The sequence below is a fragment of the Myxocyprinus asiaticus genome, chromosome 29 (genome assembly GCF_019703515.2).
Source record: "Myxocyprinus asiaticus isolate MX2 ecotype Aquarium Trade chromosome 29, UBuf_Myxa_2, whole genome shotgun sequence".
Lineage (NCBI taxonomy): Eukaryota > Metazoa > Chordata > Actinopteri > Cypriniformes > Catostomidae > Myxocyprinus > Myxocyprinus asiaticus.
The window spans coordinates 27667732-27684025 of record NC_059372.1 but is presented as its reverse complement, the minus strand read 5'-3'; the positions used below and the strand labels follow the sequence as shown (position 1 = coordinate 27684025).

The 16294-nt window shown below is 38.4% G+C and overlaps 1 protein-coding gene and 1 long non-coding RNA gene across 6 annotated transcripts in view; one reads left to right on the top strand and one right to left on the bottom strand.

Moving 5' to 3' along the window:
• The first annotated feature begins 1652 nt into the window (after positions 1-1652).
• On the top strand, positions 1653-4207 carry LOC127420358 (uncharacterized). The gene is made up of 4 exons (XR_007893806.1): positions 1653-1676; positions 2498-2577; positions 3329-3365; positions 3628-4207. It is a non-coding gene; the product is annotated as an uncharacterized LOC127420358 (long non-coding RNA).
• Positions 4208-6669: 2462 nt separating this feature from the next.
• Positions 6670-16294, bottom strand: part of LOC127420578 (protein FAM110A-like) — a 35846-nt gene continuing 26221 nt past the window's right edge. For all 5 annotated transcript variants that reach the window (XM_051662977.1, XM_051662974.1, XM_051662976.1 and 2 more), the window contains one exon: positions 6670-11044. In XM_051662977.1, the coding sequence (XP_051518937.1) occupies positions 9170-10525 (1356 nt within the window). In that variant the 5' untranslated portion in view covers positions 10526-11044 and the 3' untranslated portion in view covers positions 6670-9169. The remainder of the gene's footprint in view (positions 11045-16294) is intronic.

Below are 16294 nucleotides of genomic sequence, written 5' to 3'. Positions count from 1 at the left end.
GGCAATCAGGCATTGATCTGTTGAGTCTGGTCATAGAAGAGAGGACTGAGGGACCCACTGACACACATTTTACCTTCATACAGATAAAAACAAAAAAAACGGACCTAACGAACTTATTTTAAGTATTGGCATAATTGCTTCAATAAATCACACATGATTATATACAGGACTTAGTTTTTTCTGGTAAACTAGTTAAAGTGTTATTTCTGCTAAACTATAAAACACCGCCTTGTTTATAGAATAACAATTAAGGTGTTGTACGCGATACATACAGTGGCCCCAAACAGTATTTGGACACTTAACCCACACTTAAAAAGTATGAATGGCACTGCATTAGAAACTACACATCTTCTGCACATAAATGAGCCAATTTTGCAATGACTTTTAAGCAACTGGTTCCAAGGTAATTTTTAGTTGATGTATGAAATCAGTCCCTCAATATTTCACAGAGGTGTCCTTGCATAGTAACCACAGTTGCAGTTCCAAATAGGGATGGGTATTGATACAGATTTCCAGATTCGATTCCGATACACAAGAAATTCTCTAATGCTGTTAATTATACAGGGGATCCTCTAACTAGGTATTATGCTAATATATTCCATATATAATTTTTTGTTACATGTTTATTATTTAATTACATAATTGTTACTATTTACAGGTATTGTTGAACACCGGTACTGTCTCTTTAAGAGAGCTGGCATTTCTGTATCTGTAAATGAGCACGTTAATGAGAGAGAAAATGTTTTATTTTTTGTTGGTTTTTATCAACAACTGACTGTAAAGAACAGAAAAGGTATTAAAAGGGACATTATTCAATAACAAATGGGTCACTTGGATCTCGCCTTTGAACACATAATGTGGAACAACTTTTACTCTCAACATGCAGTGAAAGGATCTTACTGCTGAATACTTCAACAATACACTAAACAATCACCGGTGAGTGAAATCTGAACATTTACTAGCCAGTTGCCAACATACATTTTAGTTACATAGCCCAAAATTTGGTTGCTAATGCAAGTGATTTCCTCATTGTTGAAGAGAGTTTGCGCACAGAGAAAAGATCGATCTTGGGGTTTAAGAATCGACATCAAGATCATTCAAACGAAGATCACGTTTGGATCGGACACATGAAGTCTCTCTTAACGGCTAAGAGGAACTATAGTTCCTCATGTTGAAAACAACAAAAAGTAGTAGTTCCGAGTAAAAGTACCTAAAATGGGCTATAGTTCCTGCATTGGGAAAGGGTCTATGATGCTGACTCACTGACAAGCGCCATCTCCGATCAGACATTATTGCATCTGTTCAAGTGTGTTTACCTTCCCTTGTGTCGCGACAGGAAGTGTTTTGCGTCAGCAGCTTGGGAGACTCTGGTTCTAAACACGTGTTGAAACCAGATTGGAATCACTTTTGCATAATCAGTGACAAATGCAATTCAGAGGTCGTATTTTTTCCTTTCAACATTACATTTTTACTCCTCTGCTGGTTAGGTTTAGGTTTGGGGGTACAATTTATCAAATATGCATTCCTCTTCACTGTATTACATCCTGTACAGCAGAAAACAACTCAGTTTTGGCACAGCTCCATGGACATTTCACCCAGAAAATAGAGGTCACACATGCCCATACGCCCAACAACACTTACCGCTTTGGCCACTGGCAGTAGTGTTTCACATTTTGGTAAGCACAGAATGATTTTTGCATTTTGAACATTACATTTAAAATCTCACAAATTTCTTTTTGTGAAATGTTTTGCATAAAAAGTGTACTTGTGCTACTTTCCTTTTAAATAAATGCCACTTGATGTAATCTTTTGTTACCTATTCTAATGCAATGACATTTATACATTTTAAAGTGTTTTTAAGCTTCTAAATATTTTTAGGGCAGCTGTTTTTCTGAGAAGCCATTGGTTTATCTCACATAGACTGCATGAGCTCACTCTACTCACTTGTTCAAGAAATGACCATAGGGGCTTTCTTGTAGTTCAATGAATGAACATGCATATTTAACTTGCAGCTGTATATTTCGGAAGCCCATTTTAACAACTTATTGCGAATAGCATAGCAATTAAGTCAAAGTCCAGATAAACAGGACTTTCATCTCATTGGCTAAACCCACTTTATCTCATGAGTTTAAGCCCAACCAGACAGACATAAGAATGCACTACATTTCCTGAAGTACTTTCCCAAGCCAGGAGCAATGGCACTCTCCCACAACATGACTCAAAGAACAGAGGCCAAAAAAGCTAAAGAAACATATTTTACTGCTCGCATTCACAAGCTACCCTGATCCAAGAATGCCGCAATTTTTGTCTTTAACTGACCAGCGTCTCTAAGGTCTTAAAGATGTTTCTGTTGACTGAAAAATCAAATCAATGTCCATAAGGTGGAATTCATTCCTGATGAATAGTGAATCTTTCCTGCTCTTTATTCCTATCACAGATCTCTCAGGGTGATGAAATATTGAGCAGGTCTTGATGTGTGCATCTTCTCCATTAACAGGAATAGTGTTCTATTACAGCGGGTGTCTTAGAGATCTGACAAGAGTTCAGCCGCTATTCAAGCCTTCCTGGGTGGCACAAGTGAGCTATACTTACTACTATTCCCTCTTACTGTGTGTCCTATAACCAATTTTTAGTTTATAGTTCACATTTAATTAGTGATCATCTGTTAAGTCTGGACCTATCTGATCAAATTACATATACAGGACTTGTTCACTCAGCCATCATCATGGTAATGTCATCTAAATTGGCAGCTATTTTCTAACCATGCTAGTTCAGTTCTGATGTACTTAAATGGGGAAGACTAAAGTCTCTAAAACTACTTGCTAAGTTTATATCTCAATAACATATGTCAAATCTGACAAAATGGTCAGAAATATTGCTTCTTTATTTCAAAACACTGCATTTTTTAGGTTGTTCCTGGATATGCACATTCTAGAGCAAAATGGCCAGACATTGACTTTGTAAGAAGTTGCTTAAATTTAAATGGGTGAGAAACAGATCAGTATTTAAGTCCTTTTTAATATAAATCTCCACTTTCACTTTCACATTCTTCTTTTGTTTTTGTCGATTTGCATTCTTTGTGCATATCGCCACCTACTGGGCAGGGAGGAGAATTTGTAGTAAAAAAGTACTTAAATATTGATCTGTTTCTCACCCACACCAATCATTTCGCTTCAGAAGATATAGATTTAACCACTGGAGTCATATGGATTACTTTTATGCCGCCTTTATGTGTTGGTGCTTCAAAGATTTGGCTACTATTCACTTGCATTGTATGGACCTACAAAGCTAAAATATTCTCCTATAAATCTTCATTTGTGTTCTGCAGAAGAAAGAAAGTCATACACATCTGGGATGACATGAAGGTGAGTAAATGATGAGAGATTTTTCATTTTTGGGTGAACTTTCCTTTTAAAATACTCACAGTTTCAAATGTATAGCCACAAGACATAAACAATATGTGTGTTAACATGATTTTAGTTTAAAAAAAAAATCGCTAACTAACTGTTTCTGTGTAAACTTTTAGCCAATTTTACAACTTGATTGCAATGACAAAGTAAAACTGTAAACCCTGTAATCAATGATTTTCACAATTTTACAGCTCAAATAATACATGACTTTTAACAGAATAATCAGTGGTGTATCCAGGACATTTTTACTGGGGTGGCCAAGATGGGGCACAGACATAGTGTGGGGTGGCGATACCGGGAGAACCTTTATGAATGGCACATGATCAAAATGTGTAAATATCACATTGCTTTGCTTCAACATCTACACATGTAGAATAAATGAATTCTTAAACTCATGTTAGCATTCACTGAATTGTTTGTATTCAATATCAGACTGTTGTTTTGACATTTGACAGTTTTCTATTCCTGTTCTATTTCAACCTATTACAGTTTCTGGGAATCTCTGGTTATTTTAACATAACATCCATTTTTAAATCAGTAATTGTTTTGGAAAAGTCAGTTACACATTTTAAAGAGCTATTCTCATTGTAGAGAATTAATCTGCGTATAACATCAGGTATAGTGTAAAATCATAAAAAGATACAAGTACAGGTGATAACTGATTGAGGCGCAATTCAATCAATCATTCAATCAATTATTCATTCATTTATTAGCTATAACTGCACTGTCCAGCAGAAATATTGTTAAATTGGGTACAAATCAGTGTGTGAAATTGGCTACGAGGGCTTATAGGTGTCTGTCTGCAAACCCCAAAATTGCAGATTGAGCTCTGAATACAGTAAAAAAACTAAACTTACAGTGTCTACTCAGGTTTATTTTCCACATGTTCTGATAGCATCAATTACTTTGAATATTACCAAATAAAATAGTTAGTCAAATCATTTGCGGTATTTAAGTGCAATTTGCCCTGCCTCTGCATATTTAAAATATCAAATAATAAAAACTTTGAAGATTTTATTGGTCTGACTGACCAATAATACACATAAAGAGCTCATAAATAACTCATGTAAAGATTTAAAGTACAGTCACAGCACAAACCCTTCCATTTCACACACAGGTTAGCCATATATGTAACTTTAGCTATTGAACATATACATCTGTAAAACGCTTTACACACCTCCGTCATTAAATCAGAAAACATGGCATTTCATATTTCATGTCAATATAAAGATAACATGCTGAATGTGGTGTAGGGTCTAGCTTACTCTTTAACCTAGCTACTGTAACAATGAAAAAATGTTTTCACATTCACATGGAAATTCAGGATAAATTAAACGTTAGATTAGATGAACATACCTCTCAAATAACAGCTTTCTTTTTGACCACAAATCGACGTCGTCAACTCATTGGAAGTTGGAGGTAGACGCTAGCTCATGTCAGCTTCGTGCTTCTGACAGACCATTATACTCCAGACCTGGCGCCCGCTGCCCACGACCTGCCCCTCCCCCCACTGATCAAAGATCAGCTCACACAGCTTCAGTCCCACCACTACTATAATGGTCAGAAATATAAAACTGACCCTGGGTCAGTATGGCTCTAAATCAACAAATGACCTGAGATGTCATCTTTGATTGACAGGTGTTTCTATTGGTTCTTCGTTCTTGTGTTGATGAACATGATGAACTACCAATCAGTTCTGGGGTAGCCACAGGGTGGCCAATGAGATTTCAGGGGTGGCCCAGGCCACCACAGGCCACCCCCTAAAATCTCCACTGAGAATAATTAATGTAAGCTCTTTCATAAAATTATAAGTTTCAAATTTCTTCACATTCAACCCATTTACTTCCATTGTAAGTGCATCATTACACTTGATTTTTGTCTCTTTCTTTTAGAGAAAAGGAGGGATGAGTCAAAATAATTTTTTTTGAGGTAATCAAGATTATGCTACAAATGCTTTTGATTGTGAAACTTGTGTTCTGGAGCTTTTTGTCCATGGCAAAGTTTTTGGAAAGATGTATTTTCAAGGCTTTGTCAGTTGATCAATCACACAAGAGCACCATCCATTCAGCTGACTGTAAGTCTATAACTCACAACATCAGTTTAATTTCTGCCAAAGTTCACCCCACCTCCAATAGATTTTGTTTAGGATAGGTCATAACTGACATGGATCTGTATAGGTTATCTCCCTGAATTCAGTTGCTGACAGTTGCTGTATGTGCTCAATCCAGATGAGAAGGTTTATGTGGCTTCAGCCCTTTTGAAAATGAAGCTGGTCAGTGTAGACAATGTAATAAAATATCACATCCAATTTGATATGCAATGCATCTGCCCTGTGCATCTAATCAGCTTACTAACACATATCCCCCCGACCGCCTGTGAGAGAACCAATGGGTCAGGCAGTGACATAAATTGCTGGCTATTGCTTCGTGTTTAGGAGTCAGGAAGCGTGTTATTGTTTACATTGTTTATTATTATTATTATTTGGAAAAAAATTTTTTATTTTGTTTTATATTGTTTTGAAATTGTTTGGTTTGTGAACGGTGCTTGGTCTGTGCTCTGTGCAAGTTTCTCATGTTAACAATGATGCACTTCCTGACCCCTCCTCCACGTGACACGTGACCTTACCAACAAGCTTACGTCACAGAGATGTACGGAAGCAAACATTTGTAGATAAAAAGTATATAAGTATTGTTTTGTTTCTCAAAATAAATCAATCGTTTGGGTTCAGAAGAACTTTATTTGTCGACTGGAGTCATGTGGATTATTTTGATGCACCCTAAATATGCATTTTGGACAGTCAAAAAAATGGAGTACATTCACTTGCATTGTTTAAAGGAGGCGGCCTGAAATGAAATCCTAAAACTCTTAAATTCTGTTTTGATGAAGAAACTCAGATACATCTTTGATGGCCTGAGGGTGAATAAATTATCAGCAAATTTTCATTTTTGGGTGAACTATTCCTTTAAGGCAGGGTTTTTGCTTACAAGTAAAAGTATCATTTTTTTAAGGATGTTTAAACAATTTTACTGCACTCAAACAATATCTTAGCCTATTTTTAGGATTTACACATTTTGATTTCATAACAAAATTCCATCAATTTGAAATGTGTAATGTTAAACAAAATTAATTAATAAATACAATTTGTATTTTATTAAAGATTACTCAATTCAATTTCAAGGAATTTTGTTATGAAACTGAAATGCACAAATCTTAAAATTATTTTTTGTGTAGAAAACAAGACAAATGCTGATTACGAAAATAATTTTATTACAGTTCAGTGCATTATGCAGTCAGTTACACCAAGAGAGTGCTGATTAATCTAAAACGAAACAATTTCTTGTCATTATTCAAGAATGAATATTAAAATGTATTGTCGGAGGCTCATATGTGCAGAAGTGTTTACTGTACAGTCTGTGTGTGTTGTTCCTGAATGTATGAAGCAGATCCCAGCTGATGATACACAAATATGAGCATATGTCTCCCTTAGCGTCTCTTAGTCCCTTCTCTCTCATATGTCTTTGTGAGGTCAGTGCACACAAGAGATCACTATAAAGTATAAACACATTTACCCTAAACCACCTTACTAGAGATCTCTAGGGAACAGCATTACCATATAACCTAGTAATCTTTCTCTTTCGCTTCCTTGATCATCCTTCCATCAGTTTAATTTTCTTGATTATAGTAAGAGATTCTTTAATAAATCTAATTGGCCTGCAGAAAATGCTGTGCATCACACTGCTGCCCTTTTCATCCTTTCCTTCTTCTGATGTTCACTATTCACTTCCTCTCAGCATCACTTCTTCAGTTCTCTCCTCATCATCACAGTCACATCCCCCTCTCTTTCCCTCTGGCTATAATTCTGTGTCTGTCTGCTGAAGGTTAGTCATAATTCACTGGTGTAGCAGCCTGCTGTGACAAAGCTATGGGCCTGTCCTGAGGGCACAATATTTACTTGATTACCTCTCACAGCAGAGACATAACTTTCAAGTCTTTTTGACCAATGAATTTCCATGACCTTTTAGGTCAGTCTTAAGTACTGGATAAGGATTTTTGAAAACCATTTTGATTCAAACTGATTCATAAATTAATCATTCAGATCATATTGTGAACGGGTTTGAGCAATTTATTGAAAAGAACTGAAAATAACCCCAAAATACTCGTCTAATAGGAATGAAGAAATCACAACTTTATTTTTTCAAAACGATTCTCTCTTTATTGACATCTTCAGATCACCAATTTTGCTTTAGACTTTTTCAATGAGTCAACAATAAACTCCAGAACACAAGCAGAGCCACAATATTACTTCAATGACTACTGAACTGAACCGTTTGAGGGTTTGTACCTTTGTGTGTATTCTTTCTGAATGTGCTGGCAGAGCAATGTCTTTAAATCTTAAATGTTTTGTGCTTATCTATTTATGTATCGTTTGATTGCACAGCCGAGGAAAAAAAAAAAAAATTATATTATTGTGCCTTTAACAAAGCAAAACATTCTCACCAAAAGGGAACATTTGTATGTCCTCATGACTTTTCATTGTGCACAGATTGCATCAACTTCAGTTTTCTATCGCTTTGAAAAGCTTTTCTTTTCCACTTCGTGCAAAACTGTGCAGTATATAGATTTAACAGCTTTGATTCCACTGAGAGCATTGAATCACACTTCCAGTTCATTCTGTTTTCTCATTCCCTACCTGCTTTATCCATCTAAAACAAGACAAACTCCTCCTCAGAATGTATAAACCCACAGAGACAGGCAGAAGGAACAGTCACAAACAACAAAAGCCACATATATCATATATAAACACGTTGAATGGAATGTACGTCTATTTGTTTTGGAATGCATGTTTTGGGACTGCACATCGTGCAACTGTGTTTGCCAAGTGATACAGATGTACATGTGTGCATGCTGACAATAGGGTTTCACATGCTTATATTTTTAACTTCAAAACTTAAATTCAACAATAACAGTCTACCAGCCATTTTTGCAGAGGAACAGTGCCTCCAAGGAAGCTCGGAATTCTTCACAGTATTTTAGTCTCACCTTCAAAAACGTCTAAACTTAAACATCTGACACACTTGTGAATTCGACACATATGGAGCAAAAGTGTGTGCAGCGTAGGGGTTTTAAGTGTGTGTGTGTATTTTGCAGTCTCTCTCTTTGTTCTAGCTGTGTCTTATTGAGCGCATCCCTGAGACCTTCCTACCATGATTATGACATCATAACACACGCATCCTAAATAGCTGTCAATCATTCTGCAATTCTTCAACCAATACAAAGATTTCTAAAGCTAGAAAGTACCTGCTTGATTTCCATTCCTATGGTTCCTACTGAAATGAGCTTAGGCCATGAGTCCCACAGCACTGCTGTTTAATAAAGACTTTGTACCTGAACAGTATCAGCACAGCAGATCGACTGCTGCCTTCATCATCATCAATCATTATCCATTCAGTCACTCTTTTAATGCCTTTAGCATTAGTGTTATTGCTCAAATACAATTTTTTTTTAAGTCACAGTGCTGAGATTCTGTAGTATGCCACATTTGCTCTCTGAAATTCTATGTAACAGACTTGATGAACAATATCCTTATAGTAAGGCAAAAACAAATATTTGTCAGAGCCAAGTTCAAACATCTTCAACAAGAACTTAATAAATATTGTGTGTGATCAACAGAATAATCAACAGAATGCTGCAAGTTTCTGTCCCATTTATATTGTCTTTGTCTGGTACTCCCTTGTCAGTAGAAAGCCAGAGAGAAACTTCTAGACGTTGATGTTTTGCGAGGTGTCCCGTGCTTGTCGGATTCCGTAGAGCCACTTAATGACACGTGCGTTCCTCTCGATGACAGAGATGCCATAAGGAACACGCTCATTGGGCTTGATGGGCCCATCATCTTCTTCGTCATCCTCATCTTCTCCTCTCCGTCCATCCCCACCACAGTCTGAGCTTGGCGTACTAACACTACGGAGCTTGGAGACCGAAACAATGTCCGAACTGGCACGGGCAAAATGTTCCACGCCACCCATACCTTCCACTTCCTCAGGATCCAGTCCACAGTAGTTGAAGAAACGTTCCAGGTCGGCTGTGGCCCGAGAGTATCTGTCACTCAAGTCAGACTTGGAGCGGTGAAGGGTGGGGTGTTTCCGTGTTGAGCCAGGATGTGAACCTCGTGAGCTGGCCGAGGAGAGGCGGGTGAAGGCGGGGGAGGCTGGGGGTAAAACACCAGAGCGCAAAAGTAGGGGGCTGGGGGGCAAGCAGGGGGATGGAGGCTGAGCAGACATAGGCTGGTGCTTAGCTGAATTTGTGGGTGGTGGGGGTGCCTGTGGCTGAGCTATCTGTGGTTGAGCTGTTTGGGTCTGTCTGGGTTTGGGTTGTAGAGGCAACCTCTGAGGCTTCCTTATCTCCACCTGCGGTCGCACATCCACCCGTCGCACAGTTACAGAGTTGGGAGGTCCGTAACTACCTTGTGGCATCAGTCGGGGAGCTCTGGCTGGAACCGGTGGCGGCCTTCGGCTGGGTTCTGCAAGTGAGGGCTGATTGTTAAGAGACGAAGAGGTGCAAGAGGAGTTAGGTGTCGAAGCATGGTGTAATCTGAAGTTGACACATTGCTGAGGCTCTGCAGACTGTCCACTACCAACACTCTGACCTCCGGATGAAGGTGAGGAGGCTGAGGGAGATTGAGTGGAAGGGGTAGGTGAGGATGCAAGTGACCCATCGCAGACATTGATTAGATTATTAAGGATATCCAGGTTGAGTTGAGGTCCCCTGCATATTCCTTGTACTGGTCCTCTGTTCTCTGCATCAGTTAGCCGTTGAGTAATCGTCCTCGCTGGTGGAGTGTTTATCCTACATTGCATCTTCATGCTTGGTGATAGCAGTGGTTTGCGGATGATTGGGGGTTTGACAGGCTCTTGTCTAGTGAGTGCTACTTGCTGGCTCTTCACATACTTGGCCTTGTCTGCTTCCAGACGCTCTACTGCACTTAACTTTCGCGTTCCTGTCTCAGGTGCCCTGCGGAAGTATTCTGGGCCCTTGATGAGTATGCGGAAAGGCATGGCAGAGGTAAAAGGACCCCCAGTATGACGCCCATGTGTGGGACGAAGGGTCTCCACAGGCATGATGGGGTAACACTAAAATTAATTTAAGAGGTGAAATGAAGGTTAAGGGTCAAAGTTTTCTTTGCGTTCAAGAATGTCTAGCAGTCCCAAGAAGGTCTTTATATATTCACACTTTTCTTTCTTCTTTCTATTTTCAGCTCTTTTTCCCAACTTCAAGGGCCTCTTTAACCAGTCTGAACACTACTGCTGCTGTTGCTTCACTTTTTTGTGTGTGCAGACCTCCTGCCTCTATTATCTGCTCTCTCCTGAGTCCGGCTCACTGAATAGAGGCTTGTGGGCTGGGATCATAAAGGGTTGCGTTCCACATCAGTTCAGCTAAGTGACCCACCAGGACTGGGCAGATCCTGAAGTGAGTGTTGATGCTTAGTCCTTGAAGCTGAAAGGTTAGTAGAATACTGCCGGAGAAACAAGGCAACTCGGTTCTTTTTTTTTTTTTTTTTCACACTCCAGATGTCTAAGACTTATAAAACACTCCTTTAAAAGCCAAGCCTCTTTTTCTTGTAATCCTGGAATCTTTTCCTGTAGGAAGGAGAGAGAGAAAAAGATGCTGTCAGACATAGGTAAGCAAATAGAGGACCTCCTCTCACTCCCTCTGCTCCACATATAAAATACACCGGAGCACTCTAGAGCGAATGGGGGCAAACATTTGGTTTTAATGCAGTCTGGCCCCTCCCACTACACTCTTAGAGCTAGATGCTGCATGTGTGAACAGCCAATCAGGAAAGAGACCAGAGTTCCCAGCACAAGGAGGAGGAGAGAAGGGAGTAAGATGACAGCCGAGCTACTATTGGTCGATGGCTGAGACTCTAACCAATAGAGCCTCACTCACAACAAACACTCCTCCTGAATTTTCATTCAAATGTGATTCTTTGAAAAGAAACAGGAAAAAAGGCAGAGCAAAAGAACAGCTGCAATCTTTTACATTCAGTTGCATCAAACAGCGCTTCATGAAAATATTTAAATGCCCTCTGCTGTTCCACTTGTTCAGTGTTTGTTAGCACACAAAATAGCTTTGTGCTGTGTCTTTACAGTGTACATTATAGGCAGATTATCATGTTTTACATTCTGGTCTTAGACTAGATCCAAGCCCCGGCTCATTTAAATCCTACTGTAACACTCAATAGCATCCATTTAGCTAGACTAAGACAAGCTGGTTATATATAATGCAGCAAAACCGATTTCAGCAGACTATAAACAGACTGACAAATCTTTGCTAGCTCTAATTTAGACTCTTATCTCACTCTTTCTTTCTTTCTTTCTTTCTTTCTTTCTATCTTAACTTTAAATGCTTTCATATTCCCTTGATCCCCTTTGCCAATGGAGTGAGGGCAATTTGCCTTTCTTTTCCCCTCCCTATTCTCCTTTTTGTTACCGTATTTAAGGTTTGGATTACATCATCAGGAGTGCTGCGAGGCTTCTTCATTGCTGTTCACCATCATCATCATATTCAAATACCCATTTTTAATTAATCTTTTTATAGCTTGCCTGTGTGTCTGGCCCTGTGTTCCTGTTACAGTTCCCCCTCCTCTTCTCCCTCTAATACGATAGAAGAGACTCAAAGAACGAGAGGTATTCTCTAACGGAGCAACAGTACATGTGAAAACCTAATTAAAGCTTTAAATTCTCATTACAGAATGTAATAAAACTGCCTTAAGCGAAACTCGCTCATGTCCTTTTTGACATTAGTCTAAAAGACTGAAACATAAATACATGCTTAAATGAGGTCCTTGCCCTGCAATAACTGAATAATATGCTAATTACTGCTAAAAATCTGACATAAAGCCTGTGTGGCATGTTTTGTTTTATCGATTCTGAAGAGGATATTTGCTCTGACTACAAGATAAACAACCATTATTGCTGTCGACAGTGATTGCTTTCTGTTTTTTCTATTTTTCTCAACACATATCACTATGAATACGTGACTCAGACTCCAGTGGCAAACAAGTTGAAAGTAGGTTAGCACTGGCATTGACAAATGTCTTACTCGTGGTGTTAGTGAGCCATTACTGTGCAAAGAGAACTATTTTAACATGCTCGTCATGCCTCTGTATGTTACTGTGTCTCATAAGAGGCTTATGGATGGAGTAATGCAATAAATGCATATCCAGGTCAAATTCTGTGGTGCATTTAGATGATGCACACACAGACAAACAAACACACACACACACACACACACACACAGCTGTCTCTCCACGGCCAGGCTTTTAATAAGTCACAGTTGCTCAGGACCCTGCCATGCTGTTAGGGGTGAGGAAGCTCTGGTGTCCAAGATCCAAAATGGATCATCATTCCTTCCCCTCCACATCGAATCACATGTATTCCCTGTGCTCTGCTGGTCTTTAGCAGGCACCAATGCTGAGGATTCAAACTAGAGATCACGAGTGTTAGGGCTTACGAAGCAACAAAGATAGCAGACATTCTAGGCTGTCGAGCCATAATGGTCCAACAAAAGTGGTACACTCCTCACTCAGATCAGTTTAACTGCCTCAGGCATCAGCAAGATAAACACACATACAGTAGCTGTGTTCAAAATATTGATATGATGATACATCGTCATGTTCTCCTTGCCGATGCTTGTATCAATGCAGCTGTTTGAAATTTGAGTGTAGCCTTTCACATCCGCCACCCTGTTCGTCCCTGTCGACGTTTACGCGCATGTAAACGAGTTCAGCGGGAGACAGTGATATAAGCACAGAGGTGGTGCGCAATAGCGAAACTGTGTAGCGCATGGTCATAGAGTAAAAATGTTCCGCCACCATGACGACTGCTACCAAGGTATGAAATTATATAATCCTTCATCATCATTATTGATCCTTTGATACTTTTTGAACAGTGGGAGGTAATTTAGTTCATCTTCCTGCAGACCTGTACGTTTCTAATCCCTTTTGCACCTGTATTTAGCATTGTCCACTTGTGACTGGATCTCCCGAAAGGATGTTAATACCAGATTTGAACAGGGCAAGACTGACATTTGAAAAGAGATGTCGTTGCTTAGACACTAAGATGTGCACTTGAAGAAAAATAATTTGATTATATTTTGAAGAACAGAGGAAAGAAAAGCAGCCGTTGCACGTCTGATTGCTGTTGGTTGAGATGTTCAATGGCGCTCAGCCGTTCATGAGTGCAGTGCAAGTGCTTTTCACAGAACGAAGAGTTTTCTTTCTTCTCTGTCAATGGCCTGTAAAAAGTTTTGTTCTTTTTTTGATTGCTGCAAATTATCTCAGGCCATCTCAGGAGATGCTATCTGAGTTTAAATCACTTTAAATTCAGCAGTTTGCATCTTACTGTACATAAATTGTGAATCGCCTGTATATACTGTATAAATGAATCAGATAAAGGTGGCTGTAAAAATCCAAGTAGCTGGTAAAATGGGGCAAAAAAAGTTTGTATCGTAAACTGCACTCAACCTTTTGGCATGTTGCAAATGGTGATGAGATACACAAGAACCAAAGGCATCAAGTAGGGCTGCACAATTAATCAAAATAAAACTGAAATTGTGATATAACCTTGTGCGATTATTAAACCGCAAAGGGCTGTGATTGAATTAATTAAATAAATAAATGGTCTACTTGCGCTGATCACCTCTAAGTTTATGTGCATTGCTCAAAAACAGGTACACAGTGGACAGGTACAATGTGAATACGATGAAGACAGTGTTTTTTTTCTCTTTGTTTCTCTCTTTTTTGTTTTTTGTTTTTTTTTAGGCTGAAGTGAAAAAAGTCAGAGTTTAGCTCTTTTTAAGAGGACTCGAGTGTGAACCCTCAAAATGTAGCCTAAGTTTTGTTATTGACAGTAGAATTTTGGTCAAAAGGAATCACTTACTAGTTTTTTGTTTATCATATCGCAGTTCAAATCACAATCATAATATTTTTTTAAATAATCGCAAAATGTGATTGTGTAGCCCTTGCGTTAAGTGTCACTAACGTCAAACATGATGTGACGTGTCTTGACCCGCCAAGAACGTGCATTCACGAATGAAATTTGAGAGATACTGCAGAGTGGAAGATTTTCAATTATAATGACTTAAATTTTGGTCTGTTACTCACTTACTCTGTGTGAGTTATATGGACTACTTTTATGGTGTATGGGTATAACGTTTTGTTATTTTTGGAGCTTAACATCTTGTGGCCACTGTATGCTTTCTTTTTCTCCTTTTGCACTCCTTCACAGAAGATAGAAAGTCATACAGGTTTAGAATGACATGAGGGTAAATAAATGATGAGAAAATTTTCTTTTTTGGGTATTCCTTTAAACCTGAGACTTGAATAAGTTTAAAATGCAGCCAGTGTAAATCGTAATAATCAGAGTTTGGTCATATCTATTTTAGAGCAATGAATATCCAGCAGGTGTAGAAATCATGTACATCTTACAGCACGCTGTGCGCTAATAAAATTAACAATCAATCACACATCCACTCAGGGATAGGGTTAGGCTTGCAAACCACACAAACCAAAACACCTCCTAAAGCATAGTGCATGATATATGTTCACTTCCTGGTAACAGTTGGGAAGCATAGGCTGCAGCCAGAAGACGCTTCTTTATCGCTTGCCTGTACATGTGTCTGAAATTGTGGCATGTCAGCACTTTAAAATATGGCAAAAATATACAAAATTTACAAAAAGCGAAATCGAAAAAAAAATGTGTTTAATAAATGTCTAATCAAATGATCCTCTGGAGAGCACACTCCAAAAACTTGCCTATATTTCAGATTTACACATTTCAATTTCATAACAAAATTCCATGAAAGTTAATTGAGTAATCTTAAACTAAATTAAATTAATAAAAGCGCAGTATATTTAAATTTGATTAATTATAAATTTTTATAAAACTCAATTCAATTTGATGGAATTTTGTAATTAATTTTGTTTGTTGGAGTGAATGAAATTCTATCCATTTAGCAACCTAAATAATGTTTAAGACAACTTCACTTATATTCATTAACAAAACACAGCAAAAGGTAGTAAACCGCTGTACTCACAATTAGATCAACTGAATGCACCGAGTGCTGGTGTTAAAACTCTTGCGAGGACCACATCTCTCCACTTATGCTTGTACTGTTTAGTTACATCATTTACATCATTCATTCATCCTTATACTAGTTAAAATTTCTTAAATCCATTTCCTTCTTTTAGCCTTTGAGCCTCTGAGCTCTGACTGAATTACATGGCAGAAACATTTTTCTAATTAAGAGAGCAGTCAATTGGCCAGACAGCATAACTCCTGTCCCCACATGAAATGTTCAGTTACTCACTACAAATAGTTTAAGGATTAATTTGCTTCATTTATTTTATTTATTTGACAATTTAGTTGAATATTTAGGCTTGCAAAAAAAGTAAAACACATTTAAAAGATAACTAAATTATAAAAATTGTTTCAAATACAACATTTTGACAGAGGGGGCACAGTGGTCTATCTGAGGGGGCACTGCCCCATTACCAGATTTTCATCAAAATCACACAATGCACACAGAAGATAAGGCACTTCCTGTTTCCAATTTTTCACAATAAATGTATTGCTTCACCATGGCAAATGGTAAATGGTATATGTCCCCAACAATGCCTTAAAAAGCATCAAGTTCATTCACTTTTCTGCACATTTGGAAGATGGCACGCTACACAGGTGAGGAAGCTCTACAGATGGTCCTGGATAGTGACGAAGAGTTCACATTTTCCTCAGAAGAAGAGCGGGAATCTGACGAGGAACATTTGCATTTTGAAGAGCGACTTGATCCAGCCGAGGATACAATTTCGGATGAGTAACTCATTTAGT